The 13,653-nt window shown below is 37.9% G+C and overlaps 1 protein-coding gene across 1 annotated transcript; it reads left to right on the top strand.

Moving 5' to 3' along the window:
* Positions 1-4,050: 4,050 nt before the first annotated feature.
* LOC146135235 (zinc transporter ZIP12-like) lies at positions 4,051-13,324 on the top strand. The gene is made up of 9 exons (XM_083395715.1): positions 4,051-4,056; positions 4,320-4,497; positions 5,564-5,733; positions 7,277-7,429; positions 7,767-7,880; positions 8,724-8,826; positions 10,406-10,558; positions 11,848-12,035; positions 13,184-13,324. The coding sequence occupies exons 1-9, from the start codon at positions 4,051-4,053 to the stop codon at positions 13,322-13,324; spliced, it is 1,206 nt and encodes a 401-aa protein (XP_083251841.1).
* The last annotated feature ends 329 nt before the right edge of the window (positions 13,325-13,653 follow it).

Raw genomic sequence — 13,653 nt, 5'->3', positions numbered from 1 at the left:
AGCGTACGAATTAAAAATAGAGTGTTGTTGGTTCCCATTATATTAAGCAGCCTTTTAATTCTACTACATATTACTTAAACATTATTTATTTGTTTGGTTCTTAGTTTCGTCGGATTCTGTTGCGTCTTTTGACCTTTCTTCCGAGGCGGGAATCGAACTGCTGCTCGCCAGGTTGACGCCAAAGTACGAACACGAGCATGGCACTAAGAAGGTGGGTAGATGTGCTTTCTATTTGACAGTTTGAACAAACCAGTACATCAACAATCTGTAGATTAAGTCCAGGTTGCAGCGAAACTACACCGACCCGGATTTATCGAAGCGTTATGTTTTCTTTTTTCTTATTTTTGTCGTGCCTTTTGATCGCCGGTTCTAGTGTGTCCTTTTTGATTCAACGCACCTGGAATAAAGACTTGCCATCGCCTTAAGTGCTGTTCATATGACATTTTCTATGCTGAAAAACTCGTGGTAGCCACCAAAAATGTGATAAATAGTTACCGCTTGTTGATTGATTAAGGCTGCTGAATGCCAAAGCGGTCGGCACCGAGACTAACATTAATTCAATAAACCAACTGTTTTATTGCAGTGCTTTAATGCTTCAACTCTGGCGGAAAGGACGGTCGATGAGCGCGTTTTTCAACTACACGCCAACTTTTTCGAGGGCCACTGCGTTTATCAGACCACAGACCAACTTCAAAAGCCGTTCGTCCACCATATCGGGGTAGAAACGCAAGATGTACTTAGTTCAGGTTCGTTTAAGCTGAAGAATAATTTTTGCTCGGCGTTTGTGAATCGACGTTATGTTTTGTGTGTGTTTATTGTGTTTACCTTGTTAGTATAAAATGTGCTTTGTACACCTCATTTTTTTTCCACTGTTTTATTAACTCGTAATCAAATTCGAATTTACTAAACAATCTTTTTTAAATGTTTGGTTAGCTTACTTTATAATAAGTTTTTTTTGACTAGTTAAGTACCGATTAGTTTTTTTGCAACTTTGGAATATTTTATAATAGGTCACTTAAAAACACGTAAAAACACCGCTTGTGCAATTTTTCCACCTTCCAGTAATTTTAAACTGATCACTTGAATTTTCTCTTGAACATTTTCAAATAAGCTAACAGGGCATTATATTTCAGAGGTAGTCGATGATCAAGGTGACGATCACGATCACGATCACGATCACAATCACGAGGAAAGCTTCACGCACCTCACGGAGCTGTTGGGCACCGAGGGTTTCGTGGATGAAGCTAGTTACGTCACGCTCACTAGCAAGTTGCAGGAACGTTTCACGTGTGAAATCGATTGCGTTCACGTGAGTAGTGAGCCTCTTCGTGAGTTACATATTCTGAGCATATGAATGCGGTATTGATGGAGTTTTATAATTAAAGCCTCATCATTTAACGATTAGCAAATGATTACATATAGTTTACAGAAAGTTGTTTACTATTTTTAAATCACGTTCCAACTAAAGCGATTGTTTATTTGATTTAATTATTATCGTCCAAATTTACAAATGTTGATAATTGATCTTATGTCAAGCAATGCATGTTCTTATCATCAAGCCCTAATGAATATATTTTTGTGGGTTTGATTTTTAAACGTACATTCTCCCACCGACAAATGTGTTCAATATTACTCTTGGAACTAACCGAAACGTATTTAAACACAACCTTGCTTTCATTTAGTCTATGTGTCAATTTGTTATAAATTTCAACTTACTTGTACCTAATATAACACCTTTTACTTTGTAAGCAAAATTAAACGTTTAACATTCCTTTGTAGTTTAACATCGAACATAGGCGATTTAACTACTCAAGATTTACCCTTTTTCACTAAACATCTGCGCTTGCTATATTTCAGTGCATGTCGCTCGATCAAATGATTCTGCTTGCCGATCTAAAGCCAACCTTTCATTTGCACGAGGACGAATTCACGAGAACAGCCGAGATACTTTTCGACATTCTGATCAGCGGAAACTGCGTTGGAAGTAAGTTAAAGAAACAACTTTAGCAAGGGTTCGTGTAATTATTATGGACGCAAGAAATAACACCAGGGTGTTTTGGGCTCCCATTATATTTAGTGGCTTTTTAATTCTACTACATATTACTTAAACATTATTTATTTGTTTGGTTCTTAGTTTCGCCTGATTCAGTTGCGTCTTTTGACCTTTCTTCCGAGGCGGGAATCGAACTGCTGCTCGCCAAGTTGACGCCAAAGTACAAACACGAGCATGACACTAAGAAGGTGGGTAGATGTGCTTTCTATTTGACAGTTTAAGCAAACCTAGTACAAGCTGTCAATTAAGTTCAGCTTAGCGTTCTGGTTATGTGTCATTTCCTACTCTTTCAGAGATTGTGATAGCCACAAAAAATGTAATACTTAATAAACGTTTTTTTTTATTGCCCAAGTCTGCTTAATGCCGAATCTGTCAGCATTGATACCTTCATTAATTCGAACCAACCATCTTCATTACAGTGCTTTAATTCTCATACTCTGGCGAAAACAACAGTTGACGGACGTGTTTTTCAACTTCACGCCAACTTTTTCGAGGGCCACTGTGTTTATCCGACCACAATAGAACTTCAAGAGTCGTTCTTCCATCATTTTGGGGTAGAAACGCAAGATGTTCCTAATTCAGGTACGTACAAGCCCAACAGTATTTTTTGCTGGACTTTCGTTCATGTAAAGTGACCTTCATTTTCGTGTTTTAGCATAATGACCATTGTAACCCCGAAATTTCAATAATAAATTCCAATTAAAGAGTTTACTTCTTTTAAATATTTTCACTGGTTAACCCGAAAATATGTTTTCTTTTACTAGTTGAGTATCTGGAGCAGAATCATCTGGTTATCGAATTGTCTAAACTCTAGTTTTTATCCCCAAAGAATTAAGACAAATTAAGGGTTTTAAAAATATACTCTTCTGTTGAGATGACAAGCAAAAGGTAAATGTACACAATCCACTAATGCTATCTTAAAAATAAACCTTCAAAAAAACGACACAAGCACACTAAAACCCAGCCATCTCACTATTTGAACACAATTTCTCAATGTAGCTTATCTCGAGATGCTTGCCGCCATGAGTATCGGAACAATAGCTGAAGATCACGATCACGATCACGATCATGATCACGACCATGACCACGAAGTTACGACCGAGAACGATCACGACCACGATCATGATCATGACCACGAAGTTACAACCGAGCACGATCACGACCACGACCACGATCATGATCACGACCATGACCACGAAGTTACAACCGAGCACGATCACGACCACGACCACGATCATGATCACGACCATGACCACGAAGTTACAACCGAGCACGATCACGACCACGACCACGATCATGATCACGACCATGACCACGAAGTTACGACCGAGAACGATCACGACCACGATCATGACCATGACCACGAAGTTACAACCGAGCACGATCACGACCACGACCACGATCATGATCACGACCATGACCACGAAGTTACAACCGAGCACGATCACGATCACGACCACGATCATGATCACGACCATGACCACGAAGTTACGACCGAGAACGATCACGACCACGATCATGACCATGACCACGAAGTTACAACCGAGCACGATCACGACCACGACCACGATCATGATCACGACCATGACCACGAAGTCACGACGGTTCACGATCACGACCACGATCATGATCACGACCATGACCACGAAGTTACAACCGAGCACGATCACGATCACGACCACGATCATGATCATGACCACGAAGTTACAACCGAGCACGATCACATTCACGACCACGATCATGATCACGACCATGACCACGAAGTCACGACGGTGCACGATCACGACCACGATCATGATCACGACCATGACCACGAAGTCACGACGGTGCACGATCACGACCACGATCATGATCACGACCATGACCACGAAGTTACAACCGAGCACGATCACGATCACGACCACGATCATGATCACGACCATGACCACGAAGTTACAACCGAGCACGATCACGATCACGACCACGATCATGATCACGACCATGACCACGAAGAGAACATGATGGTAAGCGTAAGACAGTAATGTTCACGCGCTCTATTTGTTCAGAAATATAAATGGCTTCAATTTTCATGAAATCGCAAGATATCACGAAAAATTAGCTAAATTGTGTAAGTTTCTACGACCATTAGAGAACAACAATGATGACCACACAATTAAAATAAAGTTGAAAATTCTCATTAACTTCAACACGGTCAACAATTTAAAAAGAGCCATAGTCTAGCTCTAGTTACTGGTGTGTCACTAAAACTTTGTCACTCTGAACACAGTGCTATACCGGCGATCAACTTAAAGAGATTTACGGGCTGGAGGGAGACCTCACACGTGATCAAGTGATGCAGATGTGCCCCGGGTTCCTACAGCAAATGGTTTCCGGTTCTTGTATGCCACCGGCGGCCAACACATCAACTCCTGGAGAGTCCGACCCGATTTACACCACTGCGCAAAGTAAGCTGAGCGATTTTTTTGCTGGTATCCGTGATTGGCGCCTCCAATGCCATGAAAGTACAAGTACTTGGAAGAAATAGAACACCGAAACACCATCACAGACTCGTCGAATCTGTCGATCATTGATGCAAGCATAGCAGGCCAGAAAAACAACACGCCTGCAGTGAGGTTCCAACTCACAACCTCGACCAAATCACAGTTGTTATTAAACACATACTTTTTCAATGCAACTATACTAGTGATATTATAAAGTGAGCGCTTTTTTGGCAGATCTTGAAGGTCAAGTTTTAATTTTTTTTTCATTAAAAAGAAGCCGGCTGATGTTTGTTTTAAAGCCTATGCACCAACGACAAGGTCTCAGCCTTTGCAGAGGAATTTCTTTTAAACAGTAGAAACCGTTGTACAAGCCCGTACTACATTTTTTGTTCGTCAGTAGTTTGGGGAAAGATTGTAAGTAGTAGAGTAGACAGTCGGTTGATGTAGGCTGATCAAATTTTACCGGCTACGTTTACGTCCGATTTAGTCACTGGCCGCTTTTATTATTTTACCAATTTTATTGTTTTGTGTAAATGCTCTTCGTAGGGAATACGACTGTAAGACGCATCGTGTAGCGTTCAGGCATCCAGTAGGCCGTAAATTCCAGTGTTTCTTTAACACTACAGCAGTGGTTCTCAACCGGGGTGCCACGGCGCCCTGGTCTGCCATTTCTACTGCTTAAGGGTGCCGATAGGTATTTGAAAATTTTTAAGAATCAGATATTTTCTCAATTCGTAGGCTAAGCTTCATAGTACAACTATTTGTGTACAATTAGAGACTATTATATCAAATGACATTTTCCTACATGTTGTAAGTTGATTGTGCGGTTCCAGTTCTATTGATAGTAACAATGCAGTAAAATACCCAATGTAAATTCCAGTTGGGGTGCCGAAAATATGTTTATTTGTTTGAGGGGCGCGTAAACCTGAAAAGGGTGAGAATCACTGCACTACAGGGTTACACTTTCCGCACTAAGTAAAATTGTGGTAATTTAGTAGTATTCACTGCTCAAAAACCCGCTTGTTTCCAGTGTACGGCTACGGAACAATAGCTGTTGCTCTCATCATTATCCTAGCTTTGGTGGGCATCCTCTTCTTCCCGGTTATCTCCTCAGTGGGATTTAAGCTCGCCATGCAGTTCTTTATCGCTCTGGGCGTCGGAACAATCTCGGGAGATGCAATCCTTCACATTATTCCGCAGGTGAGCGCTTTGTAGCTTGACAGTTGTGGGCACGTTGTTGGATGCGATCTTTGCTATGGAAGTGGTCGCTTGTTTGAATTAAATACTTTTATATTTAGGACCTAATAAGAATATCAAAGCTCATACAGAAGTATGTATTATTTTGTCTGTTTTGAATAACTCTTTGTTCATTTTCAACACAGGACAAAGGCACTGATTATCATTTATAATCAGTGCCTTCTAATTATGTTGAAAATAAATAACGAGTTATTCGAAAAGTTCAAAATGATACCTAGTTTATTAGGTCTTACAACAACCTCCAATCATTATGCTCCAACCTTTTAGATTTGATATTCTATAGTAAAGTCTATTTAGGATATTTGCTGGTAAGTTATGACTCTTTCCCCTTTACGTTAAAGGTACGTTGGTTGCGAAGATCCTTTGCTTTGAAGTGGTCACTCGTATATATTAACAATTTAAGTATGTTTCTCTTTGAGCTTTCAGGAGTAAAATTGGCGTGGTTTAGAAGATTCTTCCTGAGCTTAGCACTTTAGTTATAGCTTGTCAAAAACTTGAAAAAATGCATCATGTGTGAGGGTCCAAATACCCTTTCAGTATTTGTGCATCAGGTTTCCACGATTGCGATCATGGATGTCCAAAATTTATAAAGAAATAGGTCTGCGAGGCTTATCTTAGCAGTGTGGTGGGAATGACTACACTCGTGTGTTTTTTGTAATAATATTTACAATATAAAAATATTTGGATTGAAATTTGATAAATGGCATCGTAGTAAAGCGACTATTTGATAGAAAGTTTCTAAAGCTACTAGTTGTATGATTGGTTTGATTTAAAGAGTGACCATTTACATATCAACGAAATCCTGTGGATATGGAATCCTTCATGCTTGTATTAAACTGCGACTGTTGACATTCTCAAACAAACGTTTACTGATTAATAAACTTTTTAGAATCGTCATCTTCAACGAAAACACATCGATTTCAATTACGCATTGGATTTTAATTTGACTATTTTTATATCATGACCTACACTTAATCAATGACAAAATCGCTATAATTTCACTAAAATACCATAAAACAATAAAATATTAAGAAAAATGCACTGATATGAGCATTAAAAAAGTATTGGTAGGTTTTGTCTACTCATATGTCATGAGTAGAATGACATAAACCACCTAAATTTACCACCTCTTTCGGGGCAATTACACACAGGTTAAGAACGATCGGATTTAGAGCAGTGATCCCCAAACTGAGAGATTGTCAAGTGTAAACTTTGTTTTGTATTACCAATAAGCATACACGCAAGCATTTTAGACTTAAACACGCACTATCCATTACCAGGTATTAATATTGAGACATTTAAATATAGTTTGTCATGTGTTAAGGCCGAATGTAAAATTACTTTATTGTTGTTCTGTTAAAAGTGTGCCACGAAAGATTTGAGATTTTTTTTAGTGTGCCGCTAACCAAAAAAGGAAATCACTAATTTAGAGTGTAAATCGTCTAAAGTTTAGACAGACACAGGAAAATAACGCATTTTGTTTTAGATTTTGGGGCTTCACAGTCACGATATGGAAGCAGCTCACGATCACGATCATGAGAATGAGGATAACAGTTACGTGTGGAAGCTACTGGTGGTTGTGGCTGGCATCTGGATGCTATTTATCTTCGAGAACGGGATGAAACTCTTGTTTCCAAAGGTAACGCTTTCAATAAATTTGCACGCAGCAACATTTATGAAGGCCTAATGAGAATATCAAAGCCCATACAGAAGTAGGTATCATTTTGAACGTTTCCAATAACTATTTATTCATTTTCAACATCTAGATGTATTTAATTTAAAACAATTAAACAAAACCAAAAATTGGATCGCCGGCTGCAGTATTTCCACCTACAGTTTAGGAAAACTGTGGTTGAAATTCAACGAGATGGCTCATACTTATTTAATTTGCACTCATTCACAGAGGAATGATATCTTAAGTTTTATTTATTTACAAAAATATCTCGAGTCGACCTTTCTCATCTTTCTTTGTTTAGAAGAGTCAAAATCCCAAAGTCGAAAACCTGAATGAAATGGAGAAACGTGTGACCAAGTTCTCCGAGGTTTACGAAAACGGAAACAAGGCAGAGACCAACGGCGAAATTTCCAAGGTACACACTTTTAATACTCACAAATATACACTAACTAAGACAAACGAAAAACTAATAGCATCGCTGTCTATATAAAATACATTGCAAGAACAAAATGAGCTCGTGTCCCGGCAACGAATTTCTATACGTTCATTGGATTTCAATAACCCTGATTCAGGAAAATAATTAATTACAAAGCAACTCATTTGCAAAATTGAATGTCTTTCTACGGTAGCGATAAAATATGTTAAAAAAAACGTGTTTTTAACGCTTGCGATAAAAATTAAACTATTTTCAATGTACAGTAGGTGAAAGTCAACATCATCGTTTCTGAGTTAATTTTTTGTTACTGATATACTTTGATATTACAAACGTATCTATATCTAAGCAAAACTGTAAACTGGTTGGTTGAAAATACTCAAAAAATAGAAACCAAAAATATCTGACAACGTACGAACTTTTTTCGTTAAAGGGGAACTTACTTGCGGTGTGTATGGTGAATTTTTAGAGGCGTATGCCCGATGCTTGGGGCTATATTGCCGAATAGTAACATTTACGTTTATGCAAAGTAGTATTTTTTATTCAAAAGTTATGCGTTGGATAGTTATTATTCAATTTTAGTTTGAAAAAATATTAGAAGCAGGTAGCATTGTGTGAACGTTTTCCGCCTTTGTCAGACGTTAAAGTTTTTCTCTCCGTCCAAAAATTTGCTAACTAGGCCGCTTCAATTTTTATTTCAGAAATGACGACACAAAGTTGAGCAATAGTAAATTTCAGCATCTTCAGGATATTACACAGTGTGCTCAGTTCCACTAAGTACTTTGCCTGGCTTGCATGAAACAGTTTTTATTTGCTTTACATTAGATTGAAAACGGAGGGACTGACGTCAAATTGCAGGATGACTTACACCACCATGATCACCACGTTATCGATTGGGGTATGGAGAAAGACAACAAGATTTGTTTCGGTAAGTTTTAAAGCAGGGTTTCCCAACCTGTGGGCCATGGCCCCCTATAGGAGTCGTTTTCAAGGGATCATGAAAAATTAAAAAAATAATATTCTATACTCCATTCTACCAGAAGAAATAAATTAAAATTTAATGAACTCTTGTAGCCGTAAGAAGAGACGGCAACCCGATTGAGCGTTGGGAAAGATAGTTTGGCCACATTTTGAGCAAAAACTAAGCAATTTTTTCCTAAGCTTAATGAAATGGTCATGCCATTGCTGTTGCCTTTCCCATCAACATATCATGGTGAATGTGGACTTTCAACAATGTTACCTCTGAAGACAACGCAGCGCAGTGCCTTTTATATTCAATATGTCATGCGGCTGGCTCTTTCCACCACTAAGCCAGCAATTAGGACATTGTCACAGCTGCTGGATGTTCCGCGCGAACGCAAAGACAAAAAGAACTTGCTTGACAATCGCCTGCGCGGATATACAGAGTTTTTCGAAACTAATGAAACGAAATTGTAGTCTTTTTAGGGAATGTGTTTAAATTGATTAGCCAAAGGTAAGCAACTGCGCTTAGTCTAAATTTCCCTCCAGAAACAAGCTCAACCGTTACATTAACTGAATATGTAATAACTAATTAATGTACTATCATGTTTATTGTGTGTTGTATTTATATCATTTCATCATTCTATTTATACCGGTTACTGTATAAACCTGTTTTTTAATTAAAATAACGTTTCTGAATTTTTTAAAAGGTTGAAAAAATAGGGGAACCATTGATTTCTCAAAATTTCCAAAGGGGCCCACGGTGTAAAAAAAGTTGGGAACCCCTGTTTTAAAGAGTAAAATACCAAAATCGTCCAGGCCGGCCGGGGCAGGTCTCCATTAAAAAAACATGGCTTATTTTTGAGTCCCAACTCTTTTTGGCTTTGTTGCTTCGTGAATACTTGTATTGGAATTATATCATCCCTCTTAAAGATTTGAATTTCTGGTCAACTTGGATTTGGCTTCCTGACATCCCTACCAGTTTTGAGTTTTTGTAGAAATCTCTTTTGCGTTTATGTACCCTTTAAATATTTCAATTTTATAATATCCGTGTTAGTATATCAAGGTGGTTCCGGGTTTAGAATACTCGTATTAATTCCATGTGGTTCCTTTCCATGTGGAGTTTGGGAGTATTGGTGTTGTCAATTTCGGATCCTAAAACACTTAAGTTTTTCCACTACCCGCAATGACATTTAGGGATCCCAATAATTCCTATTAGGTTGGAGCATAATGATTGGAGATTGTAGTAAGTCGTAATAAGAATATCAAAGCCCATACAGAAGTAGGTTTGAACGTTTCGAATAAGTCTTTATTCATTTTCAACATCAATATGTCATCAATATGTTGAAAATGAATAAAGACTTATTCGAAACGTTCAAAAATGCTACCTACTTCTGTATGGGCTTTGATATTCTTATTACGTCTTACTACAACCTCCAACCATTATGCCCCAAAATATTAACATATTAAATAAATATTAATGACTAAAGTATTAAAGTGATGCTAGTTGACACATCCAGTTGAACAAAACAGTTATTTTTTCCCAGGTTTGAACACGGTGTGCATGACGGTGCTATTGGGCGACATCTTTTGCAACTTCGGGGATGGGATTGCCATCGGAGCAGCTTTCAGTGTTTCCTGGGTTCAGGGAATTGGAACTTCGCTCGCCATCTTCTGTCATGAGGTGCCACGTGGATTCGGTAAGTCCATGTTAATTTGTCTACAGTAGTGTTATTAAACCAATATGTCGCACCTTAAAACTGGGTTGCCGACTGCATAAGCTTACATTGTTGAATTTCTTGAAAATTGGCCCTGAGTAAGTATTTTTCATAATTTGGTAAAGTTGAAACAGCAAAACGAATACATGACTGAACTTCAAAATTTATTAACGCTATTGCCTTTTTTGTACTTTTGTTTTTGACTGCAGTACCAATTATATGGTCAGGATATTGAGATGGACAAAAAATATTTTCGAAACACTAAGAAAATTTCGGAAGTAACATAAATACGTGCTTTCTTTGCGTTTTGCTAACTTTAGGCTTACAAAATTTTCAGTGAAGTGAATTGGGTCGTCAAAGCTTAGCTGATATATTATTTTCGATGTCGCAAATATACACTAACTAAGACAACCGAAAAACCAATAGCATCACTGTCTATATAAAATACATTGCAAGAACAAAAGGAGCTCGTGTCCCGGCAACGAATTTCCATACTTGCATTGGATTTCAATTACGCTACCCGCTGATTCAGGAAAATAATTTAATTATACAAAGCACATATTTGGTGGCCACGAAACCAGTTGAGAAACACTGGCCATAAGCGTTGGTTATCAACCTGGGGTTAACATATGAAAGTAAATAAAGAGTCTTTCGAAACGTTAAATTTATACCTACTGCTGTATAGGCTTTGATATTCTTTTTACGTATCCCTGAAAGGTGCCAATAGAATCTTGTGATCTAGCGCGGTCAAAAAGCGTTATTATGTCTGGTCGATTTTTTTCAGACCCGAATTCCATCATTTCGATCTAATAATTGTCTTTATGGGTCAGTTTATTCATTGGGTAATTGTCGTTTTGTGTCTACACAAGTGTATGTGGGCTAATAAGTGTATGGTCTATTGGGCGAAGGAAAACGTATTTACGCCATCTTGGTATCAAAGTGGCTTCTGCGCAATTTTAAGCGGTGAAAAGAAACGCCAACATTGAATTTTGAAGTATTTACAAGTAATGTCGTGTTGCACACATCAAATAAAAGGACGAATAGTTATGGAATCAACAAGCATTGGCAGCAGGTTTCTCCTAGTCGATCACTGTTTCGCTGACCCGTATTTTTACAATCAAACTCAAAGTTTAAACCCAAGTGAAACCATGATCTGGCATTTTTTCAAGGAATATATATTTCCCCTATACCACAAATAATAAACACCCAGTCATTGTCCCCTGGACAACGCCTATAAAAGGACACCAATTCTAACTTCCCCCTTTTATCAGGCGACTTCGCTATTTACTTGAGAAACGGCCTCACAAAATGGAAAGCCCTTCTGTGTAACTTCTCGGTTGCTTGCTTTAACTTCGTCGGCCTCTACATTGGAATCGCCATCTCGTCTGATAGTGATTTTCGTAATTGGCTGCTTGCTATCGTGGCTGGAATGTTCCTCTACATAGCACTTGTCAATGTGGTAAGTGTTTCAAATCTGTTTGTTTCGCTCCTGCGTAGCTTATTCTGTAGCTGTGTTTAAACAAGGATATTTTAAAGGTTACTGGGTTTTAGAATAAATACCAAAGCCCATACGTAAACTTTATCCATTTTTCATAATTGTTTTAAATAACGTTTTCTAGATACCTTAACAGATTGCTGCCTATACTTACCTCAGGGATGAGATATTCTTATTACGTCTAACAGCAATCTTAAGCCATTTTTTTGGCTTGCGGCACTCTACATAAATTTTAAATATTTTGCGGAGCTCTTGGTCCTATTTTTACTGAGTGGTTAACCGTAACGTTACAATAAACGAGATTGAAACAGCACATGTTCAACAAGGTTGAAAAAACCTTTTGAATTTTGGGTACTTTTATCGTACCCAAAAAATGTATCAAAAGCTTACAAATTAAGCAAAAATTGGAATCCTAAATAATTTCAAATATCTCTCAGCAACCTTGAGCGTTAAAAATGAACCCTTATGCGGCACCCTGGTTGAGAACCACTGCCCTAAACACTCCCCTTTTTCCATTTATTAAAAAGGACCACCGATCGGCACCCACTAGAATTGAGCATTTCTAGCAACAGAGGCTTCTACCACGTTTTGTCCAACTCTACGCTAGCCTTGCTGTATAGTAATATGTTCTACGAATCAAAGATCTGCCAGCCTAAAAATTCCAGTGTTGTAGTAACACAAGTTAATTGCTTGAGATTCTCTATTTCAAACTACTTGACTTGACTAAAGTCGATTTGGTAAAATAACATGACCTAACTTCAGCATTTTATACGGCCAACTGACATAAAATATTTTATTATAAAATTAGGCCGTTATCTTAATTTTTGCACGTAAAGTAGTTTGCTTACTATATGTTGAGTTTTGGTTATTCTTTTAGTCAAAATACATTTTTTATTTTTTGCTGTGTGACTTGACTTGGGCAAGTGATGACTTGGACTAGGACATGTCATTTTATTATTTTTTGAAAAGACTTGAATTAGACTTAAGTTATTTCACAAATGCACTGACTGAAACTCGAGTGTTTTCAAAATGACTTGTTTACGACACTGCAATGTGCTTTAAACCCTGAAGCAAAAAGCAAGAAATATAACGCTTTCTCATTTTCTGACCAGCTTCAAGAGATGGTGAACGACAATTCTGATCACCCAGTGCTTCAGTTCTTCCTGCAAAACTTGGGATTAGTGCTTGGATGGGCGATCATGCTGGTGATCTCGCTCTACGAGGACCAGCTAGTGGCCAGCATCAGTGGATAAAAAAATTCACTAGATGTCGCTCGAGTATTGTAATTAAACGTGTTTTGGCCGACTATGGGGTTTCGAGCGTATCAGTCCAAGATCAGTGGCAAAAATTTATTTGTAATTCTTGGTTTAATTTGTTGCTCTTACATTTTGTTTTAATTGAAAATTTTGTTCAACATTTTGCGTTTGCGTTTCGTGTGCTATACACCTTGAATAATTTCGTTCCCAACGAAAACTGTTTTATCTGTTTCAATTTTGTCTTCTGTGACCTCGTGTTAAATGTTAAACTTTATTTTGTGACGATTTAATGAAAAAAGTCATATCTGCGTTTGATGTGGCCTTTT

Source organism: Ascidiella aspersa, chromosome 8, assembly GCF_963924565.1.
Source record: "Ascidiella aspersa chromosome 8, kaAscAspe10.2, whole genome shotgun sequence".
Lineage (NCBI taxonomy): Eukaryota > Metazoa > Chordata > Ascidiacea > Phlebobranchia > Ascidiidae > Ascidiella > Ascidiella aspersa.
This window is presented reverse-complemented; position numbering and strand designations above follow the sequence as displayed.